The following is a 16,469-nucleotide window of genomic DNA, read 5'->3' as shown; positions in this document are numbered from 1 at the left end:
CTATCCCTGTATAGTGTAGTCTGGCATGCAGTGAGTAGGTACTTCAGAGTATATTAAAAGCTGTTCTGGAGATTGTGAGTAGTCACTGCCCATGCCTGTTTTACTGTTATACTTTATTTTATAAAGGACACATCTATAAAATGGAGTTCAAATAAGTAGTTTATTTTGCTTATTGCAGAAAGATTTGTACAATTCTTATGTTTAGATCTCAGTATCTGAACATTTCAAATTCAAATGTAGGAGTACTCTCTGATAGGACAATAAGTCCGTTTGTTAACTGGTATCTGAGGAGTGTCCAGAGTAATTATATATATATATATACAATTTATCTCATGGCACATATTTCCAAAATGTATGTTTATTAGGCTGATGCTTTGTTTTCTTCAATTTTTTTGAGATATCCTCTAAAATGTGGTAGGGCAAACTGCTGCAGGGGAGAGGTAAGGCACTGTTTGTGAGATTGCACAGTATGTATAGCAAAGGAGTAGAACTAATCCTAGCATTGCATGTTCTGGGCACAAAGTTGTCTCAAGTATTGTGCAAATCTTAAAGAAAAATTGTAATATAAAAGAATTTCTCACTTTTGAACCAAGAATGTTTTGTCATATTTTTATCGTCAAATGCTGTAAAATCTGCCAAATTTGTGACTCATGTCTGTGATGGGTACTGCATTTGCACTTAATACAGCAACAGACTGTTGCCTTAGGCACATTAGTTTGAGACTGTGTTGGAGCTTAGTTCTTTCATCATAACCCTGACACTGGAATGTGCACGCATTGAACCGTCGCAATTGTGTGAAAAGACCTTGTGAATATTTTCCAAATAAAAATGTTCTTGTCACCTTTCATCTGCAAAAGCCACTGCATGTATTCAGACAGTGTTCTCTCTAACATACTCAATTGCTGTGCTACCTAAAGTCAGTAGTGGTTAGTAATTTATTTGCTGGTTACTTCCAGAGAACTAAATTGTAAGTACAATGAGACACCATGGAGTGCAGGGCAAAAAGAGTCTGGTAAATTGTTCTGTTTGTTGTATTTGAAGGTATTATAGTGTGTACCACATTCAGGAAGTGGTGATGGTAAAAATACAATCTCAAATAGTACAGTGTACACAAATAGCCTTTTATTTAATCTTTTCTTATGCAGAATGTGCTTTCCTTTGAGATGGTAAAGAATAGTATAGTTCTAGCGTGCAGCACACTTGCCAGAAGGGATGAACTGCAGTGTATATTTAGTCCATTATAGCTGCATAAATCTAATGTATTACCAGCTTTTTAAGAAAAAATATTTTACTGTCTAGATTTCATACCTAATCAAATCTGACTTTAGCACCCAGGGAGTTAAAATGTTCACTAATCCTACTTAGCAGTAATATGTGCTGGACTACAGCAGCATCCTCAGTTGCTAAATGATTGAGAGGAAGTCTTTTTTTGGGGGAGCCATGTAACACTGTTTTCATAGGATTTGTACAAGAAACCTAAAACTATTTCTGTTCAAATAAAGCCTTTAATGACCTTTTCAGTGTGTTCATTGTAAAGATCAAATAAACTGCTCTAATGATTATGGAATAGCTGTGTGGATAGTTTTCTGCAATGAAGACCTTGGTACAAATGTTTTTCTGGCTGCAGTCACTGAAGTTTTGACCTTTCAGAAGAGTGTTTTGTATGATGTTCTGATGAGATTAAGTGCTTGCTCTCGGCAGATCCTTTACCATGATTTTGACATTTTCATGAGACATCAGCAATATTTGAGTCTTCGTTTCTGCAAATATGTCTGTCCAAGAAGGTAGTGGAAAATGGACCACAGAAATAAGCTGGTCATTCTCCATTTAAACAAAAAGGATATGGAATGCTCATGCTTTTTTACAAGGGATAGGAGTGGCAAGACTAGAGGTTTTTGTAACAATAAAAAAAGTAGTCTGGGGAAAAAATGTGTGTTGATCATGGAGTCCCCTGTGTTTTCCTCCCAGAGACAATTCCTTCTTGGCATTGTCCTCTCAAGTCTTTCTGCTGCTTTCTTGTCACATTCTGTCATTTGGCTGATCTGAAGCTTTAGACGTATTTCTGTGTGGGAGATACCAGATGTCCTTTTTGTCGACATCATGTTTAAATTGCAAACCAGAAAAGTCTGGCCCTGTACTACTTCGCTGCCCTCCTAGTGTGTGTTGTAACCTGAATGGTCTCTTTCCAAACAGTATCAAATTGCTGGTCTTGTGCCTCTTAGCACGTCCTCAGCCTCTAATTGAAATATCCTGAATAATCTCGTGTTCTATCTCAAGCCCTTTTTTCTTACTGGACACTGTAGGTGAAAAGGTAGATGCTTATCTGGTAACATGTTCATTTACCAGGAGCCATTTCATTGCATAGCAGTTGGCTCTGGTTGAGTAACTGTGTGTAGAAGCACTGAATTCCATAAGAAGAAAATAATTGGCAGTGCTGTTACATCTCCCATAACACATTTCATTTAGCATTAGTAATTAGTTAACCTCTCTTTAGGAAAGAAATCACTTCTCTGAGCTGTTAGCTGAAGGATGCTTTTGTTGTGAAATAAAATACTGAAGTCATTTGCACTTTCCTGATAAGAAGAAGAAAAAAGAACACAGAGTGTTAAACTTAGTTAAATGAACATCTTTTTGCTAAAGCTCTGCTTCTTATAGGATTTAAAAATGCCAGTTTTCTGTAGCTTTTTAGTCCTTTGTACTATACCCATTCCCTTTCTCCCAGTGTGTTAACCTCATCTATCTTTGACACACTCCCACCAGAATGCAGATAACATTTGGTATGGCTAGGCGTGAGCTACCTACATGCTTCTTAATTAGCCAGTGTGTACATACGGGTTGACCAGCTGGCTTTCTCTGAACAGAATATGTAATGTTGGCTTTTGCCTGCCTTTCCCTCTGTTCAGCTGTTCTTAGACATCTCTCTTGTACTCATCCACTAACTTTTTTTTTTCTTTTGGTAGACTCTTAATAGCTTTGAAATCTAGATCATATCAGTCATTTCAAAATAAACTCAGAAGAGACAAATTTCTAGGGCTGGGAAGGAGGAGATTGCTAAGAGAAAATCAGGTCAGTCTTAGTTTAAATCGGTGACTATCCTCTCTCATCACTATAGTTTAGTTTGCTATGTGTAGTGTTTTCAGAGCTTGATTCCTCCTGGTTTAAGCTGAGAGATGTGTTTAGGAATTTGTTGAATGTGCTCCAACCTTTAATGTGCATTTAGTACATGGAACTGCACTAGAAATAGTCCAGAACAAATCTGCTAAATGTGGCTAATATATATTTGGGATTTTTGTTACCAGCTGTTCCACTCCACAGATCCACTCTTGATAATTCTTTACTTCTTGCTAATTTAGATGTAGCATAGTTGTGATTTTCAGTAGTTTAATTTTATTAAAACATTCTTAAGCATTCCTGTCAACTATTTATAGCAGAAACTTGGTATTGTTGATTCACTGTTTCCCAGTCTGGAGTAAATCCTTGTTGAAAGAGAGAGATTTTTTTTGTTTGGTTAGTTTTTGCTTTTGTTTTTCTTCTTCCCTGCAGATAAAGATATGGGAAATACAGGAAAGCAGAGGTAGTTGAGAAGATTACCCTAGTCTAGACCCCTGCTTTTTAAATGCAAATGCTTTCTAGGGCAGGAGGGTAGATGTAGTGTCTTGGAAATTAACTCATCTACTACTGGTATTCTCATAGAAGGTTCATCTTGTGCCCCCTTGCTTTGATGGAGTACTAGCAGTCAGCTAGCCTTCAAGATCAGCTGTACAACAGGGCTACCAAAGAAAACCTTCCCAAAGCATCCTGTAACATTTTGCTGTAGGTGTTACAGGGAAGACACTGAACCAGAAAGGAAACAAGTAGTTCAGTGAGCACTAGAACTAATGCTGCTTAATTTCTTAGCAATTTGTGTCTTGTGACTGACTCTGATAATCTGCAAGTCTCAATTTAAGCTTCCCCCCATAGCTAAGAGAAAAAAGGTAAATGATTTAGAAAGGCCATCTCATGTGGAGTTTTCTTACAGGCAGTATGGCATGAAGCTGATATTGAAGCCTTCCCATGCAAAAAACAGTGATGTTGTATTAATGTTATTCTTATTATCCACTGGCCACCTTTGCCATTAATTTTATGAGTGTTTACTTTAAAATTTCTGCTGCTGTCAAATTCAAAGAAAATCCATCTATAGGCTTGGATGTCTCATTAGTGAATCATACATATGCATCTAACACGAACACGTGGGCCTTAATTCTCAGAAGACCAGGCTGAAAGATGTAAAGGGGTGAATGACAGTGGCAGCAGCACCATTGTGGTACTTCATGAATTCCCTGTTTTTTTACAGAGGTAAAGATAAGCTTTTTCATCAGTGCTAGATGTAATCTTATACAAATTAATAGAGTAACTTGTTGGTATTAGAGATTTATTATATCGCTAATTTTCTGTAGCAAATTATATCTGAAGTTCTGGTAGTTGGTGGATGTTTTTGAGATTGGTTTTATGTCCAGGGTTATTTATATGAAATAATCCTGGTGTTTTATGTCACTGCCCATAGATCTGTCTAAATGCTTACCTTTGTTACTTCAAGGAGAAATGACAGAGTTCAACAGTATTTCCAATAGTATGACTCATGATTGATAATGAATGTGCAGGAAAGAAGTCCAAACATAAAATAATAATATCTGATTTTGTTACATACAGAGAAGTTTCTTTAGTAGGAAGCAGATTCTGTTGTATTGAAAAGCTTGAAATCAGTTTGTTTGAGGGAAAGCACAGCTGTGCCTGTGTGTCAGATGAAAAGCGAGGACGCTGCTTGTTGTGACAGAGGAGAATAATTTTAATATAAAAAGTTTAACTTTTAATTTAGGGTTCTGGTGGTGTAAAATGTGCCATCAAGATTGCCTAATAAACCAGTAATTGCATTAAGAAATGGCACTGAGGAGAACTCAAAGCAGACAGATCTAGGTTCTAGGTTTCCTCGGAAGACCCTGTTAATATTCTACATTTTCACTATGGATGCAAACACTTGTGTTTAAAACTTGAGTTAAAATGGCATTGAACTCCAGACATATGGGGTTAAAATGTCGGTAAAATAATTTCTTCCACAGAAAGTGTTATTGTTATGTACACTGTGAAATAACCGATTGACTAGTTTCCCTAATTTCTGTGCCATCATAGTAATACTTTAATAATTTTTTTAAACCTACCCTTGATGAAAAGTATTTTTTCTCAAATATGTGAAGCAGTTATGTCTGTTTTAAGTTTTGCACAGCGATTGTGCAACAGCAATCTGGTACTGGAAACACTTTATGGAAATAGTGCTGTTGGTGAGTCTTACAATGTGGTGGTTCTGCTTTGATAATCCAGTGTGTGACGCTCAGTTTTAGTGAACTTCCAAAGCAGGTTTTTTCCAAAATATATTTGGCTTGGGTCAAGAATTCAATGAATTCACGTTTGCTTTTAATGGCAGAATCACAGAATAGGTCAGGTTGGAAGGTACCACAATGGGTCATGTGCTCCAACCTCCCTGCTCAAGCAGGGCCATCCCAGAGCCCACAGCACAGGATTGTGTCCAGAGGGTTTTGGAATATCTCCAGTGAGGGAGATTCTGTCGTCTCACTGGGTGATCTGTCCCTGTGCTCAGTCACCTGCACAGTCAAGTTCTTGTCATGTTCAGGTGGAGCTTCCTGCACATCTGCTTCTGCCTGTTGATCATTTGGTAAAGAAAATGAAAACATCCTATGCTTTCTGTTTTCGTTTACTTCTATTTGTATATTAAGCTAACTGTATTATTAAAAATACCTTTAAATTAAATCTATTTTGAAAGTGTTTTCATAATCCTCTTGTCCCTATACAATACTTGAGGCTGGGTTTTTTTGTTCTGCCATTTAAAAAAATAAACTGTTGCTCTCCAGGTAAGACATGCAGGAAGGATGAGCCTTTTGTGAAGGGTAGCTCTGGTTCATGTGGTGTAGCCCCTGCTGGTGAGGCAAATGAGATTCAGGGAGCTAGCCTAAGCTAATAAATTTTACTAAGCTCATGAGGTTTGGCTTCTTGCTTTCATAAACCAGGGAATGGCATTTGAAACCAGGAAAGGAAGAGAAGCAAAGCAGGAATGGAGGTAGTTTCAGGGAGCCAGGTAGCAGTAGAAAAGGAAGGGAAGGAAACAGCAGCATATGCAATGAGAAATATTCTGATAAAAATAATAAAACTTTGACTTGTTGATTTTTTTTTAAAGTAGTTGTAGTCATGATATATACCATGGCAATTGCTACAAATGAAACTTAGAAGATTTGAGAGACTAAATGATCAAAAGCATATTCATGACTTGTCACTTTTTAAACCCATGGAAACAGATATTTGCAGCTATGGTAATACACTAGTTTGGTCTAATCAGCACAATAGTATTCTGTGAAGATAGTAACTTGTTGCTTCTTTTAAGATTAAGGAAAGTTGTTCTTTTTAATTAGAGGAAATGCAGTGTAGTGTTTCTTTATCTTCTTTGAACTGATAACCATTTTTTGTTACTGCAGCTGTTATAAAAAGTGACTAAAAACAAAAGGCTGATAACCATATGCTTTGATGTTCATTAAAATTGAACAGTTACTCTCTGTATCAGTAGGACTGCCTAAATCTTGTTAACACTCCATAAATGAAGGGAATATACTAATGTTTCTTTTGTCTTAGGTAAGAGTAGAACCGTGTGAGTTCCACAATATTGTATCATGTATCGTAGTGAAGACAAGATTCATTTCCTACTTCTCTGTCTCAAGGATTTAACTTTTTGAACTTTTCCTCCCCTCCCATTCTGGAAGATTAAGGAAGTAGCACGTTACATTGTTGTATACAACAGTATTAATCTTAAACAAATATTCCAGTTTTCCTTAGTTTAAGCCTTGTGGGGTATGGCTGTGTGGGTGGAATGTAGAAATTTGAATATCAACGTCTGACGTGTCAAGTGTAATGTGCAAAATGGTTTTCTCAAAGTCATCTGCACCAAATCTATTGTCAGTCAACTGTATCAAACTAAAATAGTGGCCATGGTCCTAAAACAGAAACAAATTCTCTAATGATGACCCCAAAGTCTTAATGGTAAAGCAAACCATCTTTCATGGTTGCACCTGAAATGATGACTTGATCAGGCATAAAATTATGACAGCTCAGTAAGATTGTGATCACATAAATACTTGTAACAAAATACATCAACTCAAAAAGAACCATAAAAACTCACCAGCTTTAAAGTGTTGTCAAATGCAGTTTTACCTTTTGTGTGACCTTTCCTCTCAGCCATTCTTACAAAAAGGATTGCTTTTCCTTCTGTGGAAGAGGCAAGTCAGACCTCTTCCATTATGTGAGTCTCTAATGACACTTGTTTGGTATACCATGGAGATAAAACACCACACAGCTCTTGGAGCTTTATATAGATATAAATATATATCTGTCTCTAGTGGTGGCTTATGTAATTGATTTGATAGACAGTGGAAATTAAGGTTTCTAGTTCCAAATTTAAGCTTTGGAAGATTTCTAACAGGCATCTCTTGATCCAACAGAAAGGATAATAAATCACAAGACTTGACTTCTTTTCCATGCTACTTTGACTATACAATATTTCAGCTTCCCAGGCTAGGAAGCTTAATTTCTCTTCCTAGTGTAGCTAGAAGTCTTGTTCGTTTTTCTAAGCCTTAGGACATTTAACACGAAGTGAGATATTGAACCTGTGAACCTATTAAAATAGCCAAAAATGTTCAGTCTTCCAAAAAGGTAAGCTAGAGGGATGAGGCAGTTTAGCAGCTGATTTGGTCCTTTTTTCATGACATCATCCCCAGCAGAAGCCGTGTTAGACCTTTTGGGGTTTTGCCCCAAGATTTGAGCTGCATGTGAGGAAGGTGCTTGAAGCCAGGTGTCAGTCATCTTTTTTGGGGTACTATTCAGCTCTGCTACCATCTGCAGTAGCATTTGTCCTGAAATGACACTGCAGTGTGTGTATTTATGTAATGTTGTTTGTTTGTTTTTCAGACACAGGATGAGCCCACTGATACAAGATACAACTAGCTAAACAGCTATAAAATGCCCAAATTTGGATCTACAAAAACAGTTCAAGTTGAAAATTCTGACAGCAATAGCACCATGGTGGAAAAAACAACTGCAAGAAAGGTAAAAATTATATTAATGTCCAAATAATTTCAGTAAAAGGAAGTATATTTCATTTTTTTGTTGATGTAATTGGAAGAAATAAATATTAATCTGTATTCTGATATCTTCAGTATTGAAAAAAGATACATTTTTATATTGATTTAACTGCAAGTTCATTTGTGGGACAGAATTCGACTTTTGTTAACTTGCAAGTTAATTTAAAAGGAAGCTGTATACTTCGGTTTTATTTGATGTGAGTTATTGTATAGTCTCCCTATCTTACCTAATATGAAGTCTTCATATACTCACAAGAACAACAATCCTTATTTTATTTTATTTTATTTTACAGTGTATTAGTGTAACAAACAGACAAACATTTGTGAAGGCCTATGACAGAGCACAGACCAAGGAAAAAGACCAGTTTCCATTATTCCTTTATAACACAGGACTTGTTCCCTCTGTGAGGGAGGAATTAAAAGCCGAATGCTGCACAAAGCTTAAGAGTAGCTCCTGTACAAGGCAGCTACCATCTAAAAATTGTACAGCTCACTTTTGAGTGTTGGAGAATGAAGGAATATGGGAAGTCCAGTCATGCTGAAGGGTGGTTTGGTGTTTATAAATGTGAAGTATCCCATGATTTTCAGAGTTCTGGAGACAAGTTTGAAATCACCTAGTTCTCCAATTTGTCTGCCTAGTACACTTGTACAATAGACCACAGGTTTAACTGCACTACTAATGAGTAACAGAAGCTGGAATAATATTCTGCATTGAGAATGATGAATGGCATGTATATATTGCCCTAAGGAGAGAGAATCTGTTTGTTTCCCACAAATCTTTAGAATTCTCTTCTCTAGGAAAGGATTTTTGTGTGTGTATGTGGTCATACTTACTCTTTTGTCAAAATCTGTATTCTCTGCAAGACCATTTGATGAATGGATATAAGACAAGAAGAGGTTAAAAACCAGGAAGGTTAGAAGATTCAGCATCTACTTGTAACTTTCTGTCTTCCAAAAACATTCATAGAAACCTTTGGACCTTTTAGTCTCTTTCTAGTTTGTTTCATTGGTCCCAGTAAAGTGAGGCAAAGGTAATTCTTTCTGCTCGCTCTGATGATCTACTTAGATAAGAAAAGGAAGATAACAGAGTAAAATGGGGAAAGGAAATTGGCTTAGTAGTAAAGGTATGAAATAATATTGCGTTTTCTTTTTTTTTTTTCCTTTTCTATTTATTCCAGTCCTTGTTTGGGATAGGGTCAAGTTAATTGGATTGTCATTCAGTAATTTAGGGAAAGAGTAGGGAATGGAAGTCTTACAAAGGCTGTGAATATGGAATCCCAGTGATGGACTGATTATGCAGATACCAAAAAGTAAGTTGATAAACTGCTTGCACTGTTCTAACAAGTGTTGTTTGCTTTCCACACTGGTACAGTGTACAGTTTGATGTTAGAATAAATGTAGGGTTTGGTTTGGAATTGTATAATATAAAACAATGTATAATATAAGATCCTAAATAAAAATGGAGGATTATTATTATTAACGGAGAGTATAAGAGGTTCAGTTAATGTTTCTGTATTCAGATTTTTAGCATAATAAATACAGTTGTCATATTTTGAAAAGAACTGAATGCATGGTTATGTTAAATAGTCACTTAAACTGTCACACACCTGTTCTCTAACACATGGACAATTGTTAGAAATGTTCAGCTGGTCTTTGACTAATTTGCACTCTCCAGAGTGGATTAGAAAAGATAGAGGAAATATTGCCAAAATGTCATAATTTAGATTCAGCCAAGAAAATTATTTTAAATTTGGCAGGCAGTAGGCTAAGAGTAAAGTGTGAGTTTGAACAACACAAGGTCATGAAGGCAAATCTGTACTACATAAACAAGCATGGAACTCTGAAGGAAAGATTGACCAGACCAAATCAACAGTGATAATTTTAATGGAATATCTTTTAAAAGGTAGTTGAAATATCCATAAAGCAAATAAGGATTTTTCTCAATGCATAAAATGCATTAATTTAAAAGTAATAGTTCTTAAAGCATTAGAAGTATGAAAAATGTTAGTGATTCATTAGCTAATGTAATTCATGTTAGGAAGTGCTAAGGCCTAGTGTGAAATAATGTTCATAAGAAACAGTACCTCTTACAAGTGAACAGTAATGCTAGTTTTTAACTCCATAAAAAAATCCTCATTCTTCACAAAATAAAGACTGTAATGACCTAAATGGCATAAGACTATTACAATGGTTAACGTAAGATGAAAGAAAAAACACTTGCAGGATTTTTTTTTTTCCATTTCATAGTTTTAACACTGTTTAGCTAGTTCTGATTATGCACTCTTAGCTGTAGACAGAGAAATGTAGTGACGTTACTATTGTTATTATTAGACATAATCTTACATATTTGTCCAGAAATTAATACTTATTATGCAGCTCTAACAACTAGTGAATAACTGTGTGAATCAGCTATGTGTTCAGGTCTTCTGAGAACTCAAAAGAACCCGTTAGAAATAACATGGTGTTAATAAGCCAAGTTTATATCATGTATGCATTAGGGTACATGTGTTTTTATTTCAATTGCTATCTGGCAAGCATAAAATAATAGTATAAGTGTATACAGCAGCTAGACCATCTAATGTTTGCATGAGGTATTTTGTAAACATATGAACATGATAAAATTTTAATTTATCTTTTAATTTATACTTCATATGGCCAAACTCAGAAAGTGAACTGTGGATATGTCATCCAAAGGAGAAACACATTTGGAGTTTGTAAGAATTAATTCTCTCCTTGGAGGACTCCAACAATAGTGCCTGAAACCATTTAATACCATACAGAACACACTTCAGTGTGTAATTATCTTTGATAGGCAGAAAAAGAATGCTTGTTCTCCCAGGGCTTAGAACATCTGCTAGATTATATAGCTCTCTGTTGTCTCTTTTTGTGTCTTGTCATTGATTGTAGCAGTACCAGACAATAGAGCTGGAATGGAATATCAAGAAATTGTCCAGACTACTGTTTGTTAGCTTTCTGAGACAGTTCCTGTTGTACAGATTAAAAATGTGTTCCTCATCATAGCACACTAGTATGGTTTTGTTGACAGAGAAAATTCTTCCTTGTTACTACATCCTCCAGTGAGGCATGCATTAAACGTGGAGACATGCAGATCCAGTTCATCTATTTGCCCCAGAGTAGAATAAGCTGTACTCAGTTCCTGACAGATGTTTGCCAGACCTTTTCTTTAAAGGCTTGCCTGCTGGAAATTCCTGTCTCCTTGGGCAGTTTATTCTGATACTTAATTATGCTGACTGCAATAGAGTTAGATACTTAGTAGAAGGATAAATAACCTTTGCTAGTCTGTCGCAGTCTAAAGCCATTAAATGTTCTCTGTAGTGTTAGCTGTAGTGGACATGGAAAGTATTCAATGCTTTTCACTTTGCAGCGGTAGTTTAGTTTTCTGAACATCAACATGTCTTCAGTGTTTTATCTGATTAGCAGTTTTCACTTCAGATGAATCAACCTCTTTAGAAGGTCTACAGGTTTTTCAGATTATTTTATTAAAAATGTCAGCTTCGTTTTAGGTTGCTTCAATGGGTCACATTAAAGTAATGTAACAGACCTGTTGATACTGAGTTTTGAACCTTGCCTTGGACCCTGAAAAAGAGATGTCCATGCTGTTGCAATGACTAGAAATAGTTGGAACAGTGAATGTTCACTCTTTAAATGGAATTCCTGGTCTAACCTGCAGGGTTTCTACTTCCTCTTCCTACTTCTACTTCCTTTATTTGAAGTTGAACCCAGGATGCCATTAAGAGTTGTCTATCTTTTAACATAGCCTTTTGTGATTGTACACTTAATTAATCAGTTTGTAGGACCTTGGTTTTATCCTGGCTTTTCCTATTTTGTTTTATATTAAGAATGCTTTTCAAATCAGTCAGTCATTTTACATTCCCTGTGCCAGGGCTCTTTGCTTCTCCCTCTCTTTCAGTTGTGATGATGTCTGCATATTTGATTGTATCTCTATTTCAATATTGTCACTGAAAATAATAAATAGCATCAACTTTGTACAGACTTCTCAGACACCTTGTTCATTGCATCTTTTGGATTGGAGAGTCCACCAGTGAAGGCTGAATGCTTATTTCCACAGTAGCTAAGGAACAAAATAGTCTCTTTCATAGTTTTATAGTTTCTGTGTATTCCATGTATTGACTTTTTAAAAAAAATTTAAATGTGCTTTAATTTATCTGAAAGTATGCGTTTTGAACTGTCTTTCCTAATTAGAGTATTACAAAATTAATTTTCAGTCATTATTCAAAAACTAGTGCATCAGTCATAATATTTAACATAATACATATAAGCAATTTAAGAATAAATGTAAAGCTATCAAATTACTTAAGCAGCCTGTGCCTCTTTTTGAGCACCTACTGATGTATTTTACTGAGGAGTGCCCCCAAAAAAGGAACTCTTTTTTAAAGATTACCAAAAAAAAGTTGTGGGGTTTTGTTTTTTTTCCCTACAGAACAAGTTGAAACCAATGTTTTCTGTTTAGGAATATTAAATTATTTTTAGATCATCCTTTCTATTGCATAGTCCCTAACGTAAGGTAATATTCTAGAGAAAGAAATAAAATTTTGATGCCACTTCATCATATTATGGGAAATTCACATACATAGATAGGAAGAATAGTTGGTTTGTTAGAAACAAGGGATGAGAAAGCTCTTGGTGAAGTTGAGCTCAAGGGGGCAACTTGTGTGTGTGGTGGAAGAGGTGGGAAAAAGCTTAATGGAGTTTGGATCTGCTCTTGCCAACTTAGAGATGCATTTGGAAATGATGACATGCATTCTTTCATAACTAATACCACAGGCACTGTATGTTCCAAGAGCCTAGGGGAGTCTTAAGGGGTTTGGGGTTTTAGATTTTCATGTTCTAGCATGTTAAAAAAAAAGGGAGTGGGGGAAGAGTGTTTTTTCCTCTGGGGTTTTGAAGGAGGGTTGGCTTTGTTTTTGGTGTGTGGGTTTTATTCTGCATTTTGTTTTGGAATTTCAATTTATTGGGTTTCTAAACTTGGAGTGAAGAAGATAGTGCTTCTCTGAGGGCAGCAACTTTGTACTACAGGAATTTAGTTGACACAGACTTATGCCTTCTTTGTCATTTTCCTTGTATAGATATTTGTCTTCTGAAGGTTATAGGGTTTGTTTAACAGGTTCTTTTTCTAATCACTTCTGCCTAACTTTTTGGCAACATTTTAAACTCAGCATGTCAGATGATATCTTCCTACCTGAGTTTGGCTTTCTTTTTTTAAAAAAAGGAAAGGTGCCTTTGAGAACAGTACATTTACTTGAAGTTATTTTTTTGTTTTCCTCCAGTCAATAAATCTTCAGATGTACCAAGGATCAGCCTTTTGGTTTTCAGTGATTGGCAAGGCAGTGTATGTTCTTTCACCTTTAGGAAGTTAATCTATTAGTAATTTCACCTGATCATGTGTTAAGAATAATGTAAAGCTGTGGAATTGTGATAGCTGACTGGAGAATGTGTTTGTGCAGCATGTAATGAACAGAGAACATGATGTCTCTGCATTGCCTCTCAATTGGTAGGCTAAGATATTGGGGTTTGCAGAGGGTTCTCTCAAGTAGTCTTTACACTGACCTGGTATCTTTTACATTCTTTCCTCCTATACTAGTGAAATAATCAAGTCTGAGTTAATAGTGAGCCTGCTTAGGTTTTTCTCTGTCTATTTGAAATATGGTTTATAAACCAAAATCTCTAGATTTATACAGCTCAAGAATCCCAATAGGTTGTACCTGTTTTTTCTAAAATTTGGTATCAGTTTAAAAAGTTTCTTCATAGATTTTTCTCAAATGAATCATTACACTGTTATTGTTGAAATAGAAAGGGAGTTCTGTATTGATGTATTACAGGGTGGGAGTAGAGATAGGGAAGGGTAATTAGAAGGGTTTTGGAGGGTTTACAATTCACAATCTGAATTGTAGTGTGGGCTTTTAATGTGCTTTTAGTGGGATTGTTATGGTCAGGGAAGGAAATTGGGGTGGTCATCAAGACTTGGCAAATTCTTTTTCAGTTTGTGTTGTTGCTTTGCTAATTAATTAAGCCTATAATACTGAACAGCATTTCTACAGTGAAGTATCTGAAAGTAGAAATAACATAGAAGTTAGTAATTTTAAACAGAAATGACAATTTATTATTTGGTTTCCTCAAAAAATTTTGTAATACACGTACCTACACACAAGCACATACATTCTCACATACCAGTCATTTCAGTCTGTGTACATTATAAGGCTATCCTGCTTTATGCAAAAATTACTTAGTATACTTTTTATTTATATTAGAGCAAGGACAAGATTGCATCCTACAGCAAAACTCCAAAAGTGGATAGGAGTGATGTGGGGAAGGAGATGAAAGAAAAGTCTTCCATGAAACGTAAACTTCCTTTTACTATTAGTCCATCCAGAAACGAAGATCGCAATTCAGACACAGGTAGAACCTTTTTATTTCCTTAACTAATTATTTGTTGGTAAAATACATCCTAACTTAATTAATTGTATATTATGTTTTTACATTGATTTTTTTCTCTTTAAAAAGAATACTAAATATAAAAGTTGCTTGCTTGCTTGCTTCTGACTGTTGCATCTCGCTCTGATAGGCTTTCATCCTGTCATTAGCAATGGCCAGCATGCCACCATAGTTGATCTGTATTCTCCAGTTGTTTCCTAACCTCATTCTTTCCTTCTGTTTCAGTAACAAATCTTTCTTTGTATTGTCATCTCTAGAGGTCCATTTGTTCAAACAAGTAAACAGATGAAAAACCATGCCAATGCCTTGATTTGAGAGACAGCTGTCAGCCTTTCGTAGGCTTTTTCGGGGAGAGAGCATCGGGTAGATTGGTAGATGTACTGTCCTTTATAGAAAAGGTTGCTAAGGTGACAGAGCTAACTAAACTAACTAAACTAAACATGAAGAGCACAGTTTCCTTTCAGTTTAAGTTCCTATGATATGTACCTTTTCTGCACAGGCTGAGTAGTTCTTCCCAGCTTAAGCTTATTTATATTAGAACTGATTTCAAGGCTTCAAACTGCCATTCTTAACAAAGTTCATTTCAAATCAAGATGGATGGAGCTGGATACATTCCGAGAGGTACAGTTATCTCTGGGTTTGGGTAATTAATTATCTGTGTCATTGTGCAATAATAGTCCAGTAATAGTTTGGTTGATAATCAAACAGTATCCATGGCCAGCTGAATGCATTGAAATTCCCCAAATTTCTCAAAGGCTCAGTGCTATAGTTTTTTTATACATTGCTTATTGTAAGTTTGAATATTTTCATGACCAGATAGTTCCCTTAGTATGCTTAGATTTAAATGCAAGGTAGAAGTGTATACCCCAGTATGTGTTTAATTTTTGTTCAGGACTGATTTAATGCAGAAGATTTGGCTCCTTGATAATACATACTTTTATTATGGTAAAGACACTGTAGTATGAAATCCATATTTGAAATAGTCACATTGCAAAACAATGCTCTTAACTTTAGTTCTGTTACCAGTGGTTTTACAGCATTCTTGAGTCTTACACTATTGACGATACCATTTGATTCTGAAAAGACCATGTCTAAATTAGAAGTATGCTCCCAGCAACTGCTTCATTACATTTTTTGCTTTATATTAAACCATAACTATTTTTTCATAATGGAAGTAAGTGTATTTAGATGTAACATTTAGTATTTATCAAAAGTTTTCTGTGTTGAAAATCTTTTTTCATGTCTCCCCACCCCCATCAACTTTAAGTCAGTCATTGTCCCAAGCATCTTGTAAAGTAGCAGAACTTTCTGTGTGCTTTTTGCTATAGCATTTATTGTCACAGTTGTCACAAACAAGATTGATTACTTCAGACACTTAGACATACACAACACGACAATGGTCACACTACAAAATTTTTTTGTCACAAGTTGTAGCAGGGAGGTGAAATAGGCAGTTCAAGTAGGGGCAAGAAATATTTAACATAAAAGTAGAAGGCATGTGGTTCTTAACTATGGTAGCAAACATCACAGCTTGGTGAACATTTCATCTCTGCTGAGGTAAGGAGGTTAGAGCAACTGCCATTTTGCAGCTGGGAAAGCTGGTACATAAACCTTCCAGAAACCTTATAGCAGGAGCATTACTAGGATGAAAAAACTGTAATGCAGATTTTGTGCCTTACCAATTAGATTAGACTGTTAGGAATTAGACACTTACAGTGGTGCCAAGTTTGACATGGCTTAGGACTGACATCAGTGATCATGAAATGCAGTGCTGCTTCTGGCACAAACTTGGCATTATACATGGAAAGGGTTAGCTCT

The 16,469-nt window shown here is 35.8% G+C and overlaps 1 protein-coding gene across 2 annotated transcripts in view; it reads left to right on the top strand.

The window, feature by feature from the left end:
* Positions 1–16,469, top strand: part of ANKRD12 (ankyrin repeat domain 12) — a 58,383-nt gene that overhangs the window by 11,195 nt on the left and 30,719 nt on the right. The window contains exons 2-3 of one of the 2 annotated variants that reach the window (XM_014871217.2): positions 8,005–8,142; positions 14,468–14,615. In XM_014871217.2, the coding sequence (XP_014726703.2) occupies positions 8,056–8,142; positions 14,468–14,615 (235 nt within the window). In that variant the 5' untranslated portion in view covers positions 8,005–8,055. Of the gene's footprint in view, positions 1–8,004; positions 8,143–14,467; positions 14,616–16,469 lie in introns of those variants that run through there. The other variant, XM_088173227.1, reaches the window with a different exon arrangement.

The sequence above is a fragment of the Sturnus vulgaris genome, chromosome 1, assembly GCF_052056855.1.
Source record: "Sturnus vulgaris isolate bStuVul1 chromosome 1, bStuVul1.hap1, whole genome shotgun sequence".
Classification (NCBI taxonomy): Eukaryota; Metazoa; Chordata; class Aves; order Passeriformes; family Sturnidae; genus Sturnus; species Sturnus vulgaris.
Note: the sequence above shows the minus strand (reverse complement) of the source record. Positions and strands in the feature narration are given on the sequence as shown.